The sequence below is a fragment of the Nomascus leucogenys genome, chromosome 2, assembly GCF_006542625.1.
Source record: "Nomascus leucogenys isolate Asia chromosome 2, Asia_NLE_v1, whole genome shotgun sequence".
NCBI lineage: Eukaryota > Metazoa > Chordata > Mammalia > Primates > Hylobatidae > Nomascus > Nomascus leucogenys.
This window is the reverse complement of record NC_044382.1, coordinates 62,513,453-62,537,426: the sequence shown is the minus strand read 5'-3', so window position 1 is coordinate 62,537,426 and position 23,974 is coordinate 62,513,453. Positions and strand designations below refer to the sequence as shown.

General features: G+C 56.1%; 1 protein-coding gene across 5 annotated transcripts; it reads left to right on the top strand.

Annotated features, from left to right (window-relative positions):
- Positions 1-1,771: 1,771 nt before the first annotated feature.
- On the top strand, positions 1,772-23,637 carry KATNB1 (katanin regulatory subunit B1). Of its 5 annotated transcripts, none has more exons than XM_030796335.1 (20): positions 1,772-1,897; positions 2,994-3,298; positions 8,009-8,139; positions 10,739-10,856; positions 17,219-17,319; positions 17,649-17,690; positions 18,029-18,112; positions 18,328-18,443; positions 18,912-18,983; positions 19,160-19,310; positions 19,454-19,644; positions 19,766-19,896; positions 20,322-20,372; positions 21,312-21,379; positions 21,503-21,622; positions 21,729-21,878; positions 22,232-22,308; positions 22,383-22,457; positions 22,745-22,861; positions 23,203-23,637. In XM_030796335.1, the coding sequence occupies exons 2-20, from the start codon at positions 3,259-3,261 to the stop codon at positions 23,333-23,335; spliced, it is 1,968 nt and encodes a 655-aa protein (XP_030652195.1). In that variant the 5' UTR covers positions 1,772-1,897; positions 2,994-3,258; the 3' UTR covers positions 23,336-23,637. The 5 variants fall into 5 exon arrangements, with proteins under 5 accessions (XP_030652195.1, XP_030652183.1, XP_030652191.1 ...); XM_030796323.1 differs by having other exon boundaries at positions 22,181-22,308; XM_030796331.1 differs by having other exon boundaries at positions 20,322-20,381.
- The last annotated feature ends 337 nt before the right edge of the window (positions 23,638-23,974 follow it).

The window sequence follows — 23,974 nt, the reverse complement described above, 5'->3', positions numbered from 1 at the left end:
AGTGATTCTCCTGCCTCAGCCTCCCGAGTAGCTGGGATTATAGGCACGCACGCCACCACGCCCGGCTAATTTTTGTATTTTTTGTAGACATGGGGTTTCACCATGTTGGCCAGGTTGGTCTCGGACTCCTGACCTCAGGTGATCCGCCTGACTTGGCCTCCCAAAGTGCTGGGATTGCAGGCGTGAGCCACTGCGCCTGGCCAAGGGCCTTATTTTTAAGAGATACTCAGTATTTGGTGTTGGGGTGAAATGTCATCTCTACAATTTTCAAATGGTTCCGAAAAAGACACACAGACAAAGCAAATATGGCAAACTGTTAACAAGTGCTGGAATCTACGTGGTATCATTATATTGTCTTTTCAAGTTTTCTCTATTTAGTTTTTTTATAATACAAAACTTAAGGGGAACTGCAGGCTAGACAGTTTTGATCCGATGTTATTCTGCTAATCTTTTAAAGGTGTCTTGCGGTGACTCACGCCTGTAATCCCAGCACTTTGGGAGGCTGAGGCGGGTGGATCACCTAAGGTCAGCAGTTCAAGACCAGCCTGGCCAAAACGGAGAAACCCCGTCTCTACTAAAAATATAAAAACTAGCCTTAGCCAGGCGTGGTGGCGGGCGCCTGTGGTTCCACCTACCCAGGAGGCTTTAGCAGGAGAATCGTTTGAACCCAGAAGGCAGAGTGGGGACTCCCCCATGCTTTGGCTTTCAGAACAAGGGTTCGAATTCTGGGGCTATTACTTTCTGACCGTGTGTTTTTTTGCAAGCATCTTAACCCGGGCCTCAGTTTCCTCATCTGTAAATGGGAACAGGAATTCCTACCCCTTAGGGTTGTACGGGGCGTTATGTGAGCCCAAGGAGCCCTGACCTGCGGTGAGAGGCTGGAGGCCGAAAGGCGACGTTCGAGGGGCTCTGGGTGCCTGGGACAACTTCTGGGCAACAGGAAGAGGCGGCTGCGGGGCCAAGTCCCTCCTAAGCGGCCACGCGAGGGGCCCTGAGTCGAGAAGGGTTACAGCGCTTCCCAGAGCCCACCCCGCCCAACGTGTCACAAATAAGGCTGGCCCTTCTCCGATTCCCTGATTGCAGCCACTCAGGGAGCAGCCCCTTGCCCATGCATCCATTAGCCGAGGCGGTGGCTGCGTGTGCAGTGCTACAGAGCTCAGCGCCTGCCTCGGCTCCGGAATCAGGCTGTTTCCTTCTAGTCCTCCCGTGGGGGATTTAAGCCGGCGTCCGGGTCAACGAACAGGGACAAAGTCCTCCTGCCACGGGGGACCATCTGCAGGAAAAGGGAAGAATGGGGAGCTTCCACAAAATGCCGACTAAGGCCTCCTTAGGTTTTGCCCCACTTCAAGATGGAAAGCCTGAGGCTTCACACTGCCCCCGAAGTCCCCTTCCCATTGGCTATCTGGGAATTGGGTTTTCCAATAATGCGGGCGCTGATTGGTCAATCCAGGACGGTTGCTCAAGCCATTGGCGCAGCCGCCATTGGAGGGCGGCTCTCAAAGGTTTTCAGACACAAATTAGGTTCGAGGAAGGAAACGGAGAGGAAAGGGAAAACTTGAGACGGAGGCGGGACTAAGGAAACGGCAGCTTGCATTGGTTTATTAGAGGCCAAGGGGCGGCTCTTGAACGCTCTTTCCTCTTGATTAGTCCGATTTAGGAAAAGAGGGCGGGTGCTGAGGAAAAGCGGCAGAAGCGCCTGCTTCCATTGGTCAGTCCTGGCAGGAGGCGGGGCACCCGCGGCAGCTGATTGGTGCGGGAGGAAAGGTGGGCGGGGCTCTGAGCCGGAGGTTTTGTTGTGAGGGTCGGTTGTCAAGCAGCGGCCAATCAGGGCAGGGGATGGAGGCAAGTGGGGGTCGCGCCTGGAGCGGAGCCTCGGCCTCCGGAGCCGCAGCTGCAGGTGGAGTGGGCAAGGGGAAGAGGTGGCGAGCGGACGGTGGCCCCTGGGCTGGGCCGAGCCAGGCGGGGCTGGCCGGGCTTGCGGGCAGAGAGCTCTGAGCGTGGGGAGGCTAGAGCCGGTACTCCGCAAGCAGAGGGACCTGCTCCCGCCCCCGGACGAGAGGGGTCGGGGTGGAGGCCGGAGGGGGCAAAACCAGGGAGGCCGGAAGCAGAGCTGGGGGTCTGCAGAAGGACAGGTAATGAATAGGGAGAAGAAAAGTAGGAGAATGAATGAATGGGAGACCCCGGGAGCATATGGGAAGGGGCAGTAACGGGAGTCTGGCGAGGCAGGGGCCACGTGAGGGAGCTCGGGAGACAGGATGTGCATGAGTGGGAGACTCAGGGGGCAGGGAGAAAAGGGGGTGTGAACGGAGGAGTAGAGAGGCAGACCCGGGGACCCAGGAGAAAGGGGACGGAGGGGAGCGGGCTCATGGGGAAGAGGTGAAGTGGCTGTGGGAAGGAGGTGGGAGGCTCCATGAGGTGGCCTTTTCGAGTTGAGGAGTCATAGCCACTCACGCCCAGACTGGAGGCCTAGTTCCTAGCTCTGTCCTTGGGAATCGCAGGGAGCAGGAGCGGTTCCCTTGCCAAGAGCTGGGGAATTGGACCATCAGGGTCGTCTTCGAGATTCTTTCCAGGGAGGACTTAAGTGGCCGTCCCTGGGATGTCTTTCCTAGGCCCATAAGCTTAGCTTCTGACTCCGCTCTCCCACATCCCATACGTCAGACAAAAACAACGACTCCCAGGAAATCTATGTGAATTGCAGACACGTGGTCTTCTCCGCCCCACTGCGGCTGCTGCACTTTAGGCAGCCAGCATCCTGGAACAGAGCTGCAGCTCATTATCCTGGCCTCTGGGAGGAGTTTCTTTTTCCTTATGTTCCAAATCACCCCACCTGAGGTGCCCCCTCTGCAGATTCCCAAACCTAATTTGCAGTGCAGCTTCTGACTCTGGTGGTTTTGGTGGGTGTCAGTCTTTATTCAAGTGGCCTTGGTGATCGAGGGAGCAATAGCTCTTACCAAGCATTTTCTAACATGACGTCACCTCTGTTTGTATTGCAGCCCTGTATTGAGCTGAGATGGCTCGAGCCTAACATTCCATGATCCAGGATCGTGACAGATGTGCACAGGCTGCTGCTGTTGCTGCTGTGGGTAATTTGGAACCACGAGGCACCCCAGGGCCAGAAGAAGAGGCATTCTGTCTGCCTGGATGTGTGAGAACTCTCTGCCAACTTGATTGGTGGATCTGGGGGGGATCCACCCCCACCCCACAAGGAAAGCACAGTTTATTTTGTGGGTGGGGCTTCAGGTGCCAGCCAGCTGAAGGATGGCCACCCCTGTGGTCACCAAGACAGCCTGGAAGTTGCGTGAGTGGTTTTCATTTTTCTTTATCACCCCATTTATTCTATTAGCGGCTTGTTGCTGGGAGGCCTGAACCCACAGCTTTGTTTCCTGTTCTTGGCACAGGAGGAGACTCCTAGACTTTGGAGTAAGATAGACCATGATGTAAGTCATGACTGTGGCACTTCTTAGCTGGGTGACACTGGGCAGGTGACTTAACCTCTCTGAGGCTCAGTTTTCTTATCTGTACAATGAGATGATGCCTGCATTCTGTGGTTGCTGTGAAATTCAAGTGACAAGATGAACCCATCCTAAAGCACTTAGCACAGCATTTCCAGTTAGGCTGATAGTGGGGTGAGAAATCCTGAAAGATGTTCACAGCATTCTCAGACATCTCACAAGTCAAACTTCCCCAGTCAGATAAAAGCATCTTGGGCCTGGGATGGGGGAAGGAGTGGGAGCGAGGAGGGGTGGGCAGAGGGATGCAGACAGGGCTTAGACTGTAACTGATGGGCACTGCCCACTCCCACCATTGCGCTATACAAGTGGTTCTAGACTCTTTCATCTGAAGACTTCATACTCTTAACAATTATTGAGGACCCCAGAGTGCTTTTGTTTGTTGGAGTTACATATCTGTCAATATTTACCATGTTAGAAGTTAATACTGAGACATTTCAAACAAGAGTATATAATAAAATAGGCCTCTAGTGATGTTCTGGGAAACTCCACCATATGCTTGTGAGCAAATGAGAGTGCAAAAGGCAGATGCCATCTTAGTGTTATTGTGAAAATCCTTTTGTCTTCTTAGACCCCTGGAAAGGATCTTGAGGATCCCAAGCATCCCCAGATCATATTTTGAGAATTCCCCTACACATTGGCACCTCAGTGGGCCCTGCCCCACCTGTTGTAACTGGTTGGCATAGCTTTTATGTGCTCCACCTGGTCACTGCCTGCTGCCAGCTGTCCCTGGGCTGGTTTTCAGGAGCTGGGACAAGACTCCACACTTTTTTTTTTTTTGAGACAGAGTCTCACTGTCGCCCAGGCTGGAGTACAGTGGCGCGATCTCAGCTCACTGCAACTTCTGCCTCCCGGGTTCATGCGATTCTCGTGCCTCAGCCTCCCGAGTAGCTGGGATCACAGGCACCTGCCACCACGCCCGGCTAATTTTTGTATTTTTAGTAGAGACGGGGTTTCACTATGTTGGCCAGGCTGGTCTTGAACTCCTGACCTCAGGTGATCCACCTGCCTTGGCCTCCCAAAGTGCTCAGATGACAGGCGTGAGCCACCACGCCTGGCCAAGACTCCACACTTTTTAACCATGAATTTAACTGTAAGACTCTGGGCAAAGCTCTTTGCAGGGCCTCTGTTTCTTTGTTTGTAAAGTGAGAAGTTTGGGCCATTTTCATGTTGTTCCCCAAAGCTCTAGGGCTCTGGGAGAACCCTGTTATGGTTCCCCAAGGAGGGCACACTTTGGTTAGAGTGGCTTTGTAATTATTGGGATTATGTATTCATCCCTTTGACAGCTGGCCTTTCCCCAGAGCTAGGCACTGGGGAGCCACTGGGGGACAAAGTAGTCAAGGTCTCTGTACGGTGGGAGCTCAGAGCTTGGGGAGAGCAACAGGCAGGAACTGGATAACCGTATCCCTCTGTGTCTCCTCTAGTTGCAAGCTGGTGCCTGTGCTTTGAATCAGTTAGCTGGGGGTTGGGGGTAGGGATGGGCTGGGAATGCTGCAGGCTGCATGAACAGCAAGTGCAAAGGCCCTGAGGCAGGAGGCTCAGTGTATTGGAATGACTCAAGGGAGGCCGTGGGCGGTGGCACAGCAGCAGGAGGAATGTGGGGCTGCATGGACCTAGTGAGTTCGCAGGACCCCCGCCCTCCTGAGGCTGCCGTGCTTTATCATAAAGGCAAGGCCAAGCCATCAGTGTGTGCGAGCAGGAAGTAATGAGATCAGGCGTATTGGGCATCTGCTGCTGCTGCTGATGTCATGTGCATGGTGGTGTCCATGGGAATCAACTCTGAAGAGCCCAGGGCCACATGACCTCTGGCTCCTTGTGGCTCCAGGGTCTGGTGAGGATCAGAGGTGCGTGGCCCACATGAGGTCGTTGAAACCTAGTACTTTGTATCTTGCATTTGGGATGCTGATCCTCAGCCCCTCTGGCCACGTCGCACCGTGTTCTCCAGCTTTGGCTGGATGTGGGGCCCAGGTTGTACTCCCAGAGCTTGGCCTGCCAGTAGACACTGAGGATTTTTATCTTTTATTTTTGGTATGAAAATCAAGTATTCTGGGCCGGTCGCGGTGGTTTAATGACTGTAATCCCAGCACTTTGGGAGATCGAGGCGGGCGGATCATGAGGTCAGGAGATCGAGACCATCCTGGTTAACATGGTGAAAGCCTGTCTCTACTAAAAATACAAAAAAATTAGCCGGGCAACGTGGCGGGCGCCTGTAGTCCCAGCTACTCGGGAGGCTGAGACAGGAGAATGGCATGAACCCGGAAGGCGGAGCTTACGATGAGCTGAGATCCTGCCGCTGCACTCCAGTCTGGGCAACAGAGCAAGACTCCATCTCAAAAAAAAAAAAAAAGAAAAAGAAAAAATCAAATATTCAGCCTGGGCTGTTGGTTGCTGAAGGAGGAGCTCTTGGGGTGGTGCCCTGTGCCTCCTTTGCAGGTGCCTGTGCTGTGTCCCTGCCCCTCTGCCCTCCCTCTGTGGGCTCCAGTCAGTCCCTGGTGAGGCTGCTTAAAGGGGAGTGATGTGGGCTCCTCCAGAAGGACCCAACTTCTAAATCCTTCTCACCCCAAAGTCTGCAGTTTTGCCAGCTCAGTGTCTCACCCCCACCACCATCTGATCATACTAGGGCATATTTCATGCAAGGCCTAGAACAGGCACCCAGGAAATACTGATATTGTGAATGAATGCTCCTGACTCCAGGGGCAGCAGTCCTGAGGCCCAGTGAGGTGGGGCCCAGCCAGACACTTTCCCTGGGAGGAGTGAGGGCCAGGGGACAGACAGAGCCCTCCAGGTAGGCCAGGGGGAGTGAGCAGTGCCTCCACGGAGAGGACACCAGGCTTGGGCACAGAATGCCAGGGAGAAGGTGCTTTACCCTCTTTCTGGGTCGGACGGAAACTCTTGAACAGACACGTTTGTGGCTGGAATTCCCCAGGTTTCTGTCCCGACAGTGTCCAGAGGACAGAAGGCTCTCGTCAAGATGGGGCTACAGTGGGGCCCAGCTCCCTGGGATCCCCATGGCGAGCTCCCCAGCGCCCTGGCCCAGGTTTGGGCCCACAGGGAACCCTCGCCCTTGCTGGCGCTGCTGCCCGTGCCGGCTCTGCCCCGGCCGGCCCAGGAGGCAGGGTGTCATCAGTGAGATTGAGCCTGCAACTTGTCCCCTGGGTATTCCTGGTGGCCCCTTGGAGCCCGGCTTTCTGGCAAGCAGCTTCCCTGGGCCCAGTTTCCCAACCTCCTTGTGGTCTGAAGTCTGCAGCAGAGACACCCAGGCAGGGTGGAGTCGGAGCTGGGGTGCAGGAGGGGCCTCTGTGGAGCACCGTGGCTGCAACACCCTTTTCCTTGGCATCACCCACGCTGGCCTTCCGGGTGCCTCAGGGCGTCAGCACCTTGGGGTTTTCCCCTGGCCTGTGTGGGGAGAACTGTCTTTTTTCTCCCTTCTTTCCAGGAGGAGCTCATGCAGGGATGGGCTCTGAGGCCCGGGCCGCCCCTTGGTTCCCTGCCTGTGCTTTGCTCCCTGAGGAGCCCTCTGAGGCTCATGTCTGCCATCTCCACTGACCAGGCCAGGGCCTTGGGCTGTCTGCACGGCCTCCTCCTCTGTGTGGTCAGCCCTCACCCCCACCCCAGCTGCTCAGTCTGTTGCCTCCTGCCCTCTCCTCATGAAGCCCACCCTCTGGTGCCTGCCCGGGCCCCCATGCCCACTCTCTCATGGTGACTAGCCCCGAGCCTGCCCAACGTCACAGAGCCCTCGCCTGCTACTAAGCAGCACGTAGGCACGCTCTGAGGAAGTCCTCAGCATCAGGTGTGAGCAGACACCATGGGCATCCCCACTTTCCAGATGAGGAGCCAGGCCCTCAGAGGACAAGTGACCTAGTAGCCAAGGCCACGCAATAGCAGATCGCAGACCTCAGACCAGAACCTGATCGGTGATTGTGAATCTGAGCCGAAGCCCTGTGCAGGCTCACCTGGGGCAGCTTGTCTACAGGTGACTTCAGTTGTTCTTAAAGTGTGTTCTCCAAAGCGGGGTTTGTATGTACACACAAGCAGCAGCTGAGAGGTGTGTAGGCAGTGCATGGGTCCATTTTTTTTTATTTTAATAATTGTTTTTCTTTTTGTATCATAGAAAGAGTATCATGAGTATATCAAACTTGTAATTTCATGGACATTGCTTAAGACCAAGCTAATAAAAATAGCAAGTCAATTTTAAAAATTGAATATAACTAGTCAATATTACCAGGTGATGTGCAGAAACAGGAAGAAAATCGTGAAGTCTACAGGTAGGAAGGACAGGCATGATGAAAGTTGAGAAACAGTGATTTCTGTCTCAGGCCCATGCCCTGCCCTGTCTGCTGGTCCTGCAGCTCATGGTGAGCACCAAAGGGGGAGCTGAAGGAGGCAGATCCTTCCACTGGGCTTCAGGTTCCGAAGCGGGTAGCCGAGCAGGGTCACCCCTCCTTCACAAGGTCCCATCGGGCCGCCCTGATGGCCTCTCCCTCTCCTTCCCTGTGTAGAAGAGATCGTCGCGCATGCCAGCAATGTGTCCTCACTGGTGCTGGGCAAAGCCTCCGGGCGGCTGCTGGCTACAGGTGGGGATGACTGCCGCGTCAACCTGTGGTCCATCAACAAGCCCAACTGCATCATGGTGAGTCCCGGCAGCCAGCAGTGGGTCAGGACAAGGGCCTGGGGAGGGGACGGGGACAGGGGTTGGAGGCTGAAGAGTGAGCAGCTTCTCAGACTCTCTTGAGCCCAGGGCCCCCTATCTGCTGGGGCCCAGCCCAGGGGTGGAGGGGGCGTGGTGGGGACACCATCAGTGCTTTCCCCAGCTGTCTGCTCAGTGAGGCCCAGGACAGCCCAGCATGGCTGGGACAGTGGCCAGCCCTCAGTAGCGAGGGAGTCACCTGCCTGTGGTACTATTAAGAACTCCAGGCAGGCTGCATGAGAAGATTAAAATAAGCCCCGGGCCTGTGGTTGAGCCAAAAGACTTGTACCCCTCCCCTCCCACCTGCCCATCTGCCTGCCTGGCAGCGACATGTGGGTGTTTATTTTAATTCATTCCCAGCCTTCATTCCCCAATGAGGATTTGAGGGGACCTGCTGGAGCTGGCTAGGGAGGTAGTTCTTAAGTAGCATCTCCCCACTATTTATGCAGCTATATGTTTAATGCTGGAAACTTTAATGTTTAATGTTTTCCAAATAGGAGCGCATAAAGGAGAAAACACAAAATTAACTACATATAGTTCTGTTATCTAAAGGCTACCACAGTTGGTGTTTTGGTGTGAGTCCTTCTAGATGCTGAGACAGATACACATACGTGTACATGCACTTAAGTGCACACTTGTACATGCATGTACACATGTATACACACAAATACACAAGCGCACACACGTAAATAAAAATACACTGCCACTCTTGTGCAGCCTGGTTTTTAAAAATAACAGTGTTGTAAGGATTTGCCTGTGTCAACAAGTATTCTTTTACAACATAATTTTGAATGGCTTAATGGTGTTCCATTGTAGGGATGAGCTGTAATTAGCTTAGCCACACCCTGTTATCAGCATGGAGGTTGTTTCCCCCTTTTTTTTGGCTCCGCTAAAGTACCCTGTGGTGAACATCCTCAGCCACCTAGATCCTTGAGCAGATCCGTGATCATTGCATTCAATCCAGGGGTGTGTGCTTTTGTTAAAGCTTTCAAAACAGATTGCCAAATTGCCCTCCAGAAATCATTTTACATTCTCACCAGCAGCATCGGAACCTGCCCTTTCCTCCCTGCCCCAACCCCCATCCCTTGCCAACCAGGGAGTATCATTGTTTTGACTCTTGGTGAAATAAAGATAAGAGGAATAGGCCGGGCACAGTGGCTCACGCCTGTAATCCCAGCACTTTGGGAGGCTGAGGTGGGTGGATCACCTGTCAGGAGTTTGAGACCAACCTGGCCAGCATGGTGAAATCCTGTCTCTACTAAAACCACAAAAATTAGCCGGGCGTGGTGGCGGGTGCCTATAGTCCCAGCTACTCAGGAGGCTGAGGCAAGAGAATCGCTTGAACCTGGGAGATGGAGGTTGCAGTAAGCCGAGATTGTGCCACTGCACTCCAGCCTGGGTGACAGAACGAGATTCCATCTCAAAAAAAAAAAAAAAAAGGAAAAATAAAAATAATATGGCAAAGGATGAATTTCTTAGTAGAAACTTAATCACCTCAGTGTTTTTCTGAGATCCAGGGGGAGAACTGAGATCCACCCCAGCCTCAGCAAGGGTGCCAGGGGTCAGTAAAGATGAATTGAAATGTTTTGTTTTACTTTGTTTTTAGGGTTCAAATGTGTTTTCTACCCCCATGAAATGCCAAAGTAGTAGCATACACAAGATGAAAAAGCATCATCAATGACTGACCAAAAATAGGACATGCCACGACCCCCAGAGAAACGGGGCCAACCATCTGGGGCCTGGCCTGCAGGCTTGTCTTAGAACGCCAGGTGCAGCTGTCAGGCCCCAGCCGGCCTCGCCCCGGGCCACTGCCCTGGCTCACACACACCAGCCTCCCAGGCCTCACAGTGCCTCCAGCCTGCCGGGGTCTCTCTCCCCTTGGGCTTTCTGTGCACGCTCTCCCCCTGCAGGCCGTCCACTTGGATTTATTTTTGTTTATTTTTGAGTATGGGATACACTTACTCTGTTCAACATCCAAAAGATAGAGGATCCATAGTGAAAAGTCTTCCACCCTCCTCCAACCCCCACAGCCCTCTCCTTTCCATGGGGATGGGCAGTCAGGGAGAGCCAGGGGTTCTAGAGGTACGAGATGTGTGCCCAAGACTAGGTAGGCCTTGGTTCTGCTGTGGCTTTCCTCGCTGAGGGGCTTGCGTGGGGCGGAGTGAAGATGGGAACAGAGCAGGGGCAGGGTTGCTTAACTTAGGGCTGAAGGGACAGCATCCCTTTATCTTGGCCAGTCGCTCCCCTCCAAGGGGCCCAGGGCCATTTCTGCAGGTGACGCCCATGTCAGAAGCATAGCAGGGAGGAGGGAGGTGGTGGGGGGATGACTGGGGTTTGGCCACTCTTAGCCCTGGGAGCTGAGGCCAAGAGGAGTAGGTGCTCAGAAAGGGCCTACAGGAGGGCTAGGCTGTGGCCCCCATGGGGCGCCGCCTCCTGCCTTAGTCACTTCTTGCTGAAGCCTTTCCGGGGGACCTGGAATTCAGGGCGGCAACTGCAGGGGTCTGTCCAGCAGTGCACTGAAGCTGCTGCTCTCTCTCCACAGAGCCTGACGGGCCACACGTCCCCAGTGGAGAGCGTCCGCCTCAACACCCCCGAGGAGCTCATCGTGGCTGGCTCCCAGTCGGGCTCCATCCGTGTCTGGGACCTGGAAGCTGCCAAAAGTAGGCCTCCGAGCTTGCCTCCTGTGCACGCACACCTGCCTTAGTCTTCAGGCTCTGCAGTTGTGCTGCTTCCTCCAGGAAGCCTGCCTGGACTAGGTTGGCTGCTTTGCTCCTGGAGCACTAACCGGGCAGTGTGGCACCCACTCCACCCCCATTAGCCTGGCATTGACATGCACTGCTGTCTCGTGTGGGTGGGGGGATGTGCGGGTGTGTGTGTGTGTGTGTGTGTGTGTGTGTGTATTTAGAACCTAGAGGGACGTCACATGCCGCCAGGGGCCCTGCAGGTCACATGAATGAGGTGGCTGTGTGGGACAGCCATGAAGAACCAGGGAGCTTGTACCCCGACTCCAGGTGGTCCCCACTCTGCCTTGGCTCCCTGGTGCCATTAGAGGCAGCCTGGAATGGCCAGATCTGTTTGCTTGTGCTCTGTTTTAATTTAGTTTTCATCTGTATGGAAGTTGTACATAGCCTAAAATTTAAAACCTCAAATACCAGTATTTCTACAATTAATTTCAATGGAAAGAGGAAACTTCTGCCCCACTCCTTCCCATTCTCCAAGAGCCTAAACTTTCTGTGCTTTTGTCTGTGCTTTACTGATCACCTCCACCTTTCTAGACCACATGGTCATACTACGGTTTCTTTCTTTTCTTGTTTAAAAAACATTGTGGCCAGGCGCAGTGGCTCACGCCTGTAATCCCAGTACTTTGGGAGGCCAAGGCAGGCGGATCACCTGAGGTTGGGAGTTCGAGACCAGCCTGACCAACATGGAGAAACCCCATCTCTACCAAAAATACAAAATTAGCCGGGTGTGGTGGCACATGTCTGTAATCCCAGCTACTTGGGAGGCTGAGGCAGGAGAATCACCTGAACCCGGGAGGTGGGGGTTCTGGTGAGCCAAGATCAAGCCATTGCACTATAGCCTGGGCAACAAGAGCGAAATTCCATCTCAAAAAAAAAAGTTAACACATTAGTTATTCTCTTCCTACTGTAGAGGATGAGAATTTAGCTCTCTCATGGCACCACCCCTGGCCCCATGGCTCGTTTTTCTCCCCCCACCCTCCCAGTAGCACCATTTCAATAGGCAGTGTTTATATCGTAAGGAGGCATAAGTGTCATTTACCACTGACTATTTCTTTTTTTTTTTTTTTTTTTTTTTTTTTTTTTTTTTTTTTTGAGACGGAGTCATGCTCTGTCCCCCAGGCTGGAGTGCAATGGCGCGATCTCAGCTCACTGCAAGCTCCGCCTCCCGGGTTCACACCATTCTCCTGCCTCAGCCTCCCGAGTAGCTGGGACTACAGGCGCCCGCCAACACGTCCGGCTAATTTTTTGTATTTTTAGTAGAGACGGGGTTTCACCGTGTTAGCCAGGATGGTCTCGATCTCCTGACCTCGTGATCCACCCGCCTCGGCCTCCCAAAGTGCTGGGATTACAGGCTTGAGCCACCCCGCCCGGCCGACTATTTCTTTTTAATAACTTGGTTTCCCTGGAGTTAATAATGGTTCTTTTTTTTTTTAATCTATGTGTTTTCTATGTCCATATTACTCATTCATCCCCAAATTCTCTGCCAGACGAGTAAAGCTCCTTCTGTTTCTTTGAAACCCATCCCATAATCCAGGTGCCTTTTCTCAGAGCCTCTCCTCTGGTCCTAGTGGCCTGCAGCCCAGCTGTCATCCTGGGCCTCCGTTTCTCTTCTCTGGGGAATTCTCTCTGTCTGCTGTTCCTGGTCCCATGCCGTCACCTTTCTTGGTTTTTTCCCTCTTTTTGATGGAGCACATTCTTTTGTAACTTTCTGAGAAAGGGTGCTGGGAAGGCATAGTTTTGGAGAACTTCCATGGCTGAAAATGACTTTCTGCTACCCCCATCATTTGCTTTTGTGTTTGTTTTATGAGTTTGAGTATAGAGTTCTATGTTGGCAATAAAATATCGCCCTCAGAATTTGGAAGGTGCAGCTCTTCTGCCTTTTAGGTTTTAGGGTTGCTGTTGGGAGGGGCCGGTGTTGTTCTGATCCCAGATCCTTCACAGGGGACTGGGTTCATTCCACGTTCTGTCTGTTCCTTCCTCTCTCTCTCTCTCTTTGCTTTCCTCTCTCTCTCTGTCTCTGCAGGCTTTTAGGGTCTTTGTCCCAGTGTTCCGGTGTGGTGAGCCTTGGGGTGGGTCTGCTTCCACCCTGTGCTAGGTTGTCACTGGTTTCTTGCGGTTGTGGTCTGGAAACTCATGCCCTCAGTTCTGGGGCTGAGCAGAGAGTCTCGCCCACTGCTCCTGTGCTATGCCTCGGTGTCTTAGCAGGTGGTGCCAGCTCTACGGATTTTTCAAGAGAGGCTGGAAATCTGGAAATTCATGTGGAATCCACCCATTTAAAAATGTTGACAGCTCATTCAACATTTGTTTCAGAACACCATGCAGGCCAGCACTGTGAGGTCCAAATAAGACCTGTTTGCCTGATGCTTTTCTTTTTTTTGAGACAGAGTGTCACTCTGTCACCCAGGCTGGAGTGCAGTGGTGTAATCTCAGCTCACTGCAACCTCTGTCTCCCAGGTTTAAGCGATTCTCCTGCCTCAGCCTCCTGAGTAGCTGGGACTACAGGCACGGATCACCATGTCCCGCTAATTTTTGTATTTTTAGTAGAGACAGGGTTTCTCCATGTTGGCCAGGCTGGTCTTGAACTCCTGACCTCAGGTGATCCACCCGCTTCAGCCTCCCAAAGTGCTGGGATTACAGGCATAAGCCACCATGCCTGGCCTGCCTGATGCTTTTTGATAGCCCTGGTTGGATCATCCCGCATGCCAGGCAGGAGGCCGCCTACCTGAAGCCCTGGAGAGGAAGTGGCAACATGGATTTTGCCGAGGCTGCTTTTTCCAGAAGAGAGCCCCTCTGGCCTGGCTGAGACTTCAAGATTCTTCTGGGCCTCTCCTTGGTTCATGCTCTATGTTGGCGGCAGGGCAGCAGCCATGAGCCACACATGCACAGTGGCAAGGTTCCCTTTGCTCAGAAACAGTGGGCTTCCTGTGTAGGTGGTACTCAATAGAGATGCACCCAGCCTCTTCACTAATGCTTGCCTACTCAGTGATGGTCAGTTTAAGAACAGAAGAGCCCCAGGACCTCTTTGATAACAAACAGGACTGCAGGCTTTGTGTCTCGGCACGTGATCACACTGCCTGGCCACACCAGGGCATGCTGTGTTTGGTGTTGCTGAACTCAAGCGGGCCAGGTAGGAGGGAGTCCAGGATGGCTGGGCTCTCATGGAGAAGGTGGGAAGGCTCAGGCAGAAGGCGGGCAGCTCCCTGGACTTGAATCCCAGCGCGTGGGCACCAGCCATTTAGTATTCACTGAAGAACAAGAGACAGAAGGGAGAAGCCGAGGGCACCATGCCCCCTGTCCAGGCTTTCTCAGCCACAATTGTTTTGCTCATAAGGGAACTGTGAGGAATTCCTTGAGGTGGCTGAGAAATGAAAACTGAAGATTGCTGGATTCCTGGGCCCTGGACGGCCAGGGCTGGCTGCTCCACATGGAGCTCATTACGAACCCTCCACCCTCGGAGAACCCGATTCAGTACTGAGGTGGGCCCAGGATCTGGATTTTAATAAGCTTCCAGGTGATTCTGATGGACAGCCAGGTTGACAGATGGGCAAACAGAGGCCCATGGAGAGCACTGAGCTTAGGAAAGCCCTGGCAGCTGCAGGTAGCAGAGCCTTGGACTTGAATCCCGGCGTCAGTATTCCCATCCCAGTGCTGTCTGTTCTGCCATTGGATGGAAGAGAAACTTGCCATCAGCACAGTAGGTCGAGCTAAGACCTCCGGCCCCCCTCCACATCGCTTCGCCAGAGCGCAGGTGTCAGTGACAGACAGGCAAATTGAGGCCCCAGGTGTAGAAAGGTTCCAAAGAGAGCTGCTCTGCGGGCATGGTGGCTCACACCTGTAATCTCAGCACTTTGGGAGGCCAAGGCAGGAGGATCACTTGAGGCCATGAGTTTAAGACTAACCTGGGCAACAAAAGGAGACACCTATCTCTATTTTTTTTTTTTTTTTTAAAGGAGAGAGAGAGAGCTGCCTCTCATATTGGTTGCCTCGAAAGGCCACCCATCACTGGAGGGTTCAGATGTAGGCTGAGGAGGTGCTCAGCTGGGAGGCCTTGGGGGTTCCTGTGTGGGGCAGACAGACCCCGGAGGCCCCTCCACTCTGCAGTTCCTAGATCCCATGATTGAATGTGGGCATCAGAGGCCTTCGTGGGACAGAAGAGCAAGGGCAGGAGTCAGGCCGGAAGAATGTGGTCCTGCCTGCTTTCCACAGCACAGCCAGAGGGCAAGGGTGGCTCAGCGCAGGGGATCCCACAGGGCAGCCGGCGCTTCATGCAGCCAGCCCACACAGGGTGGGACTCCGCCACATCCTCTCTGGGCAGGGCAGGATTTTGGAAGCCTTGCTGTGGGATCCAAGCTGAGTGGGCTGGGAGCGGGTGTGGACTGGAGCAAGAGCCAGCGTGGCCTCCTTGGCCAGGAGGCAATGCCCAGCCCCCAGCAGCACCTGATAGCTACACGGAGCAAGGAGGGACAGCTGCAGAGACTCTGGTGCAGGTGAATTGGACATGCATTCGACAAACTCCAGAGGGATGTGAAAGTGTCCAGACCCAGCTCCAGCACCAGACAGGGCCAGCTGCAGAGGGGCACTGAGGCCTGGCAAGGAGGAGAGAAGGCCCAGCTTGCGGGACAGCCAAGAGCAGAAGGCAGGCCTTGTGCAGGAAGAAATGTGAACGGGACTAATTACGACTGGCATTTATTGAGCACTTACCATGTGCAGAGCCCGTGCTAAGCACTTTATGTCTGTTTACTCCATTCTGTGACCCAACATGAGGCCCAGAGACAGTAAGTGATTGGCCAGGGTCACACCACCAGTGAGGAGCAGAGCCAAGGCTGATCCCAGTATTGCCTGATGCCAGAGCCCACATCCTGACTTTGGGGGTAGAGAAGATCATACAGTAGAGTTCATTTAATTCACCTAGTGCTTGGATCTCGACTCTGCAGTAAAGTGTTATATATGGAATCTTGAATACCTCCTCTGACAGAGAGCTCACTGCCTCACAAGGCACCCTGTTGCACCTTGGCTCAAAACTAAGAATGGCTGGACTCCCACATTTCCTGGCCCTGGCACTTGGGATGGTCAGTTTCATTCAGATAGTGAATTATGAATCTTTCCAAAAGCAGGAAACATGAGACAAACTTGAGTGGTGCTGGAGGACACCCTGAAACACACAAGGTTTGCCTCTAGGCTGGGCTGCTCCTGGCCATGGAGATGCCTGCAAAACCTTAAAGGAAAGGATGGGAGATGTGGTTCCTAGGGCAGTGGGAGGCGATCAGGCCCCACCCCAGGAGTTCTTTGGTCCTTGCGTGTCCTCCCTGTGTCCTCTCAGTTCTCACTGCTCCTCGGTGTGTCCTCACAGCCACCCTCAAGATCCCTTGGACCGAGGTCATCCAAGAAGACTGGTGTGTGCACCAGGGCCACCCCAGCCATGCCCTCCACTTGCCCTCCTTAGGGCCTTTGCCCATCACCTCCATCTACCTAACAGAGCATCCGTCATCCTCCACCCACTGACATCTACTCAAATACCACCTCCTCCATAAAGCCTTCCTGGATTTATCTTTCCAACCAAGCAGTTTCTCTCCCAGCTTGAACCTCTCCTGGTCTGTCTCTCTCCTTGCACTGTCTTGGGTGGGGTTCAGTGCCCTGCAAACCATAAGCTCTACACCCATGGGGCCCTGAACTGAGTGTGGTGGTTCCCTGGCTCTGCTTCCGCTGGAACACAGTCTGTGGGGAGAGTGCGGTACAACTTCTGCAGACTTGAGGTAACACAGGGCTGTCATCTCTCAAGAGAAATATAGGAAAATTAGTTGTCGGTGGGACGCGGTGGCTCACACCTGTAATACCAGCACTTTGGGAGGCCAAGGCGGGTGTATCACTTGAGGTCAGGAGACCAGCCCAGCCAACATGGTGAAACCCTATCCTACCAAAAATATAAAAAAATTAGCCGAGTGTGGTGGCACATGCTTGTAATCCCAGCTACTTGGGAGGCTGAGGCAGGAGAATTGCTTGAATCCGGGAGGCCTCTAGAGGTTGCAGTGAGCCGAGATCACGCCATTGCACTCCAGCCTGGGCGACACAGCAAGACTCCTTCTCAAAAAAAAGAAAAGAAAATTCATTGTTAGGGTGGTGGGACCCTTGATTGTTTCCTCCTGTTTTAAAAATATGTGTTATTGTTCTATTTTTCTGTGCAGCTAATCCAAAAGCGCACATACAAATGCCCACAGCAGCCCTTCCTCTGCCAGCCTTCTCATTTGCCTCTTAGCCACTGTCTCTGCTTTCCTTCTTGTTAGTTCTTCGTACACTCATGGGACACAAAGCCAATATCTGCAGCCTGGATTTCCACCCGTACGGCGAGTTTGTAGCCTCTGGTTCCCAGGACACAAACATCAAGGTGAGAGGCTGGTCCGTGCCCCATGTCTCCTGCTGAGCCTGTGGCAGGACCGGCCCGGCCCAGTCCTCAGTGTTGGATGCCTGCTGAGGGGACCTCTTCCCTTTCTGCAGCCACATCCGCACCATCCTAGGGAAAGTGGGTGGCAGGCATCTGCCAGACGCTTCTGCTCAGAATGCCAGCTTTAGTGAGCAGTTTCTGTGCTTGTCTCCATGGGGAATAACGACCTAGAGACGGCTGGGCCCCGCCGTCTGCTCACGACCGCACACCTTCCTCCAGTCGTGGCCCTGACCTCTCCTGACTCTGCCCCTCTGCTTCTCTCTGCCCCACAGCTCTGGGACATCAGGAGGAAAGGCTGTGTCTTCCGATACAGGGTAAGGATGCGCCCTGTCAGTAACTCCATGAGCACCTTGTGGGCATTGAGTGTGGCGTGGTGCCCAGACCCCAGCAGGGGGTGGAGGGGACGGCTGTCCCACATGGGTGATAACATAAAACATGGATCTGGAGCCGAGCAGGAGCGCCATGGGCGGCCCACCTGGATCCCCTGGCTCTCCGTGAATCCCCTAGAGCCACATTCATCAAACTGCTCCAAGCAGAACCAGGCGGGTAACCAGTGTCATTAGATGGAAGGGGTCCCATAGGAGTGAGGAGGCCGGGAGAGGTCCGTTGGGCCCAGGATCCCAGGGTGAGCTCATGCTGTGTCCTCCCTCAGGGGCACAGCCAGGCTGTGCGATGTCTCCGGTTCAGCCCCGATGGGAAGTGGTTGGCGTCGGCTGCAGATGACCACACCGTGAAGGTAGCTCCTGGCCTGACCTGGGCCCAGGGGCTGGGGGCTGGGGTCTGCTGATCACACCAGGCTGAGTCCTCACCTCCCTCCTGATCGGGCTCACATGTCCCAAGCCTATCCCGAGTGGAAGGTAGCTTGTGGATAAAGAGCTTGGCCTGGATTAGAAGGAGGGTGGGCAGCCAAGATGCCTGGTCGCCCTGACCTCCTCCCTGCCCTGCCTCCAGCTCTGGGATCTCACTGCCGGCAAGATGATGTCTGAGTTCCCTGGTCACACGGGGCCTGTCAATGTGGTCGAGTTTCACCCCAACGAGTACCTGCTGGCCTCTGGCAGCTCTGACAGGTGAGGAGGAGCGAGGCGAGTTGCTCGTGATTGCTATCCTTCACCACCTTGTCCTCTGCGCGTGTCTCTACTGCCGGTCTATCACTGGGGTGTCATACGTCTGATGATCCTGTGTGGACTGAATTGGATTTCAGCCGAGCCAGGACTGGACCCTGGTCCATCTCCCAGGGACTCTGGTTCCCTGGCCCCAGTGTCCCAGGTCTGTGGCTTCATGGGCAGGTTGGGACCCAAGGCATCTAGTGGGGCCCCATAGGGCAGGGAGGCTTGTGGCTGTAGGGGCCAACCCTGGGGCCAGGGCCATCGGGCCCAGCCTCCCCCTTGCAAAGTCAGGGCCAGCTCTGCCCCAGATGTTGCTCCTGGTGGCCCTGCCCTGGGGGAGAGGTTTCTAGAGAGAAGCTGGCTTCCCAGGGGCATGTGGAGGCCAGGATGAGGGATAGGCTTCGCAGCACAGCCTGGCTGCCTTTGCAGGACAATCCGTTTCTGGGACCTGGAGAAGTTCCAGGTGGTGAGCTGCATCGAAGGGGAGCCTGGGCCTGTCAGGTACGCAGGCTACAGGGTGGGCGGCCCAGCGCTCCTCCCTGGCAATGGGGCGTGGCTGTGGGTGGGCCTTTCCCATCTCTGCTGCTGCGCCCTCCCTGCCCTGGGCCCTCTGGATTCCTCGGGGAGGGGACCAGCTGGGTGCCACAGGACCCATGGCCATCTCTCGCCTGGCCCAGGAGCGTCCTCTTCAACCCAGACGGCTGCTGCCTGTACAGTGGCTGCCAGGACTCACTGCGTGTCTACGGCTGGGAACCTGAGCGGTGCTTTGATGTGGTCCTCGTCAACTGGGGCAAGGTGGCCGACCTGGCCATCTGCAATGACCAGTTGGTGAGAGAGCCATGGCACCCACCGCCCCTCACTCCCACAGGGCCACCCGCCTCCCTCCAGCCCAGGCCCCTCCTCCTACCCCCACACTGGGGCTGGGATTTTGCCCCCTCGGCTTGCAGTCCCAGCCTCTCCGCTTCCTGCAGATAGGTGTGGCCTTCTCCCAGAGCAACGTCTCCTCCTACGTGGTGGATCTGACTCGTGTCACCAGGACTGGCACGGTGGCCCCGGACCCTGTGCAGGACCACCGGCCCCTGGCACAGCCACCGCCCAACCCCAGCGCCCCCCTCCGGCGCATCTATGAGCGGCCCAGCACAACCTGCAGCAAGCCTCAGAGGTGAGGGCCTGGGGGGCCTTCGGGGGCCCAGGAGAGGGCCTGTCATAGGGGAAGCCTCGGAATTCCAGCCCTGGGCCTCACAGAGCACCTGCTTCCGTTGGGCTTGGCCTCACGCCCCCAGGGTGAAGCAGAACTCAGAGAGCGAGCGCCGCAGCCCCAGCAGCGAGGATGACCGGGACGAGCGCGAGTCCCGCGCAGAGATCCAGAACGCCGAGGACTACAACGAGATCTTCCAGCCCAAGAACAGCATCAGTGAGGCCGGGCTCCCGCCCCCAGCCCAGCATCCCCATCGGTGAAAGGGAGGCTGGGGGTCCTTCCAGGGTGACCTGCTGTGGCTCTGCATCCCTTTAACTTCCTTCTAACCCACGCCTGGGCTCCACGCCCTGTCCTCAACGTTCCCTGGGCCTTGCCAGGCCGTGCTCTGATGGAACTGAGAGGGGGTCCTGGGCACTCCCCAGCAGAGGCCCAGCAGCTGCTCAGTGTCCCAGTCCCTGCCCTGCCAGGGACAAGTGGGCTGGGAGGGGCAGGACTGAGGGTTCCCGGGACCAGGAGCAGGGTCCACAGTCTGCAGCCGCATGCCTGGGAGCCACCCTCCATCCCCCGCACTCTGACAGGGCCCTGGGTCCCAGGTGGCCTGGCCAGGACCGCTCACAGCCAGGGGCTTCTTTTCTCTGCAGGTCGGACGCCACCCCGGAGAAGTGAGCCCTTCCCTGCACCCCCAGAGGATGGTGAGTTGGGTGAGCCTGGTTTCCCCAAGGTCTCTGATGCCCCCATCCCTCATCTTCTCTTCCTGTGAGCCCTCCCAACAAGCCCCTTCCCTGGACCCTCCCCTCTCAGGACACGACCCACAGCCTCTCCCGCTGGGTCTCTGCCCTCTGTCTGTTATGTGCCAGGTCCCTGCAAGACTGACAGTGCCCCCCTAGAAGCCCGTGCCCTGGTGTGTGGGGGACAGACATAGACACCACCACACGGGGGGAGCTGCCAGGGGCACTCGGGCTGTGGAGGATGGAAAGGAGTCACTGGGGGCCCACCTTAGATGGGGTCTGCTGTAGATGCGATGATCGGGAGGCCCTCAGGAGGCCCAATGCCTGCCAAGGCCTGGGGGCCGGTGAGAAGAGGGAGAGAGAAGCACTTCTGGCAGGAAGGGAGCTGAGAGGAGGGGAGCTGGGGTGAGTCCCAGCAAGAGGTCAGACCCACAAGGCCTCAGCTGGGGGTTTGGATTAAGAAGGGAGAAAACATGATCTGCATTGTGGTTAGAGAAGGGGCAGGCATGGGGCCACCTGTCCTACAGGGTACCCCTGCCCCCCCCTCAGGGACCGTCCTTGCCATCGGTCCTGGGTTTCCTAGGAGCCTCCACTTCCATCTTGCCAGTCAGTCATCCCAGCCCCTCCACATACACGCCAGTGAAGGGACAGGATGGCCACATCCTAGAGCCCCCTGGGTCCCACCCACAGGCAGACCTAAGGTTGAGTTGGGGGAGAGGGAGGAGGCAGGTCCAGGCCTGCCCCCAGGTCCTCTGGAACCCCCACACTGTTGGCCTGCGGCCTCCCCCATGCTCCTGCTCCATCCCCCCCATTGCAGATGCTGTCCAGAGTCCCGCCCTGAGCCCTGCCCTTCTTGCCAGGCCCTTCTGGCCGGACCTAGTCATCTTTTCCTTTTGCCTCCAGACGCAGCCACAGCAAAGGAGGCAGCAAAGCCCAGCCCTGCCATGGATGTGCAGTTCCCGGTGCCAAACGTATGTCCAGAGAGGGAGTATGGTGTGGGGCCTAGAGAGGGTCCTGACCCAGGGTTGGGGGTCCCTCGGGAGGCAGAGAGGGAGGCCCCAGGCTGGCACCCACTGAGCTTCACACTCTTTCAGCTGGAGGTCCTGCCCCGGCCCCCCGTGGTTGCTTCCACACCTGCACCCAAGGCTGAGCCTGCCATCATCCCTGCCACCCGGAACGAGCCCATCGGGCTGAAGGCCTCCGACTTCCTGCCCGTGAGTGGGAGCCCAGCTCGAGGCATGGGTGGAGGTCTGTGGGTGGAGGGCAGAGCTTTGCTGCCGGCTCCTCCCATGCCAGCATCTGGGTGCCCATCCCACGCAGGCCGTGAAGATCCCCCAGCAGGCCGAGCTGGTGGATGAGGATGCCATGTCACAGATCCGCAAAGGCCATGACACCATGTGTGTAGTGCTCACCAGCCGCCACAAGAACCTGGACACCGTGCGGGCTGTGTGGACCACGGGTGACATCAAGGCAAGTGCCCACCCTTGCCCAGGGCCTTGTCTCGCCCCCCTGCCCCTGCCTGTCCCTGCCACCTGCCTGCCCGGGCTTGGGGCAGAACAAGAAGAGGCCACCCATGGGGGACAGTGTGGGATAGGCCGTCCCTGACGTCACACCATCTGTTTCCCCCATCATCATCATCACAGACTGCCATTTAGTGAGCAGCTGTTTACATGCCTGGCCTTACACTCATTGCGTTAGGTGCAGTGCTGAACACCCACGGCCCCATCAGCACACCCACATTCACGTTCGTGCCCCCACCCTCACCCTCACAGGGCCACACTGTCCCCCACTGCCCCACCCCTGACGGTGCTCTGTTTGCACAGACATCGGTGGACTCTGCTGTGGCCATCAACGACCTGTCGGTGGTGGTGGACCTCCTGAACATCGTCAACCAGAAAGCGTAAGTGGCTGCCAAGGGGGAGTGGGCGGAGGGGCAGGGCTGGGCTGATGGCAGCATGTCCTGGCCTCTCCTAGCTCCCTGTGGAAGCTGGACCTGTGCACCACAGTCCTGCCACAGATTGAGAAGCTTCTGCAGAGCAAGTATGAGAGGTGCGTGCGGGGAAGCCATGCCTGCCTCAAGCAGGGGGAGGGGAGAGGTAAGAAGCCTCCTCCAGAACCATGGGAAGGACCCCCAAGAGCCTGGGTGTTCCTGTGAGCTGGCTGTGAAGCATTGCTGCCCCTCAACAGTCTGGAGGTGGGAGTGAAAACAGGCATGTGTGTGTGTGTGTGTGTGTGTGTGTGTCTGTTTCTGCCCTTCTCCTCCTTTGTTCCTTGCTGTTTATCTTTCTGTCTGTGGCCCTGGGTCCATCTGTGACGTCATCCATCTCCCCCTAAAGCTACGTCCAGACGGGCTGCACCTCCCTGAAGCTGATCCTGCAGCGATTTCTGCCCCTCATCACAGACATGCTGGCGGCCCCACCCTCCGTGGGTGTGGATATCAGCAGGGAGGAGAGGTGAGGGCAGCGCATGTGTTGGGGACAGGGGTGCCACAACAGGTGAGGGGACAAAGGCCTGGAGGCCCGGGCCCCTCTTACTGACAGTCCTGCTGGGACAGAGTACAGAGGAGGCGTTGGTCTGGGGCCATGGCTCAGGGCGTGGGTGGGCTTAGCCAGAGCTGGGTTCCTCCATGGCCTGGCTGTGCCCACAATCCCTGGCAGGGCCTGGGTGGTTCCCCTCTGGGCCTCCGCCTTCCCTTGGGAGGAAGGGCTGGAGCAGTTAGGACAGCAAAGGCCCTGGGGTTGGGGGGTGGTGGTGGTGGTGCCAGCTGGCCCCTCAGGCCCTGCCCTCTCTACAGGCTGCACAAGTGCCGGCTCTGCTACAAGCAGCTCAAGAGCATCAGCGGCCTGGTCAAGAGCAAGTCAGGCCTCAGCGGCCGCCATGGCAGTACTTTCCGCGAGCTGCACCTGCTCATGGCCAGTCTGGACTGAGGAACGCAGTGGGCAGGGGCGCTCGGCAGCCCACAGGGCCTGGCCTCAGCCCCCACTCCTGTTCCTTGTGCACCCACTGGCCCATGAGCCTCTGCCTGGCCTCTGCCGCTGTCCTGTGGCCATCCTGGAGGAGGTGACGCTGGTCCCTGGCCACCTCAACAGCCCTGAACTCTGCGACAACTCTCTCCAGCAATAGCTGCCCAGCTTTGCCCAACTGTTGCTTCTTGGGGCAGCGAACTGAGCCCTGGGGCTGCTGCTGTAATTTATAAGGCAAGTTTTATTAAATTTGTAACTATTCCCAGGTTTCCTTGTGGGGAATGTTTTCTGCTGGCCACAGGGCTCCCCAGGCCCAGGAGTGCCTGCCCCATGGTTTGAGATGAGGCCACACCCGCTCCAAGCCCTGGGGTGAGGCTCCAGGCCGTGTGGCCAGCAGGGGGCAGCAGAGAATCAGGCCTGTGGGACAGCACCAGTTCAGCCACTTCAGACTGGGAAGGAAGGGGAGGTGGCAACCACCCTTCCACCACTGGGTGTTGAGGTTAGGGGTGGCCCCCACCGGCCCCTTCCTCCCCACCTCAGCTACACTCAAGCTGTCTTATGGACACCCCCAGGACACCTCCGGGGCAGGACTAGAAGGGCACC

What these genes read in the sequence shown, in the direction of transcription:
- KATNB1 (XM_030796313.1), top strand. Translation starts at nt 3,259, where the DNA reads ATGGCCACCCCTGTGGTCACCAAGACAGCCTGGAAGTTGC. An exon ending in ACCTGCAGCAAGCCTCAGAG is followed by an intron (nt 19,645 to 19,765) that starts GTGAGGGCCTGG and finishes TCACGCCCCCAG; the next exon opens with GGTGAAGCAGAACTCAGAGA. An exon ending in AACATCGTCAACCAGAAAGC is followed by an intron (nt 22,309 to 22,382) that starts GTAAGTGGCTGC and finishes GGCCTCTCCTAG; the next exon opens with CTCCCTGTGGAAGCTGGACC.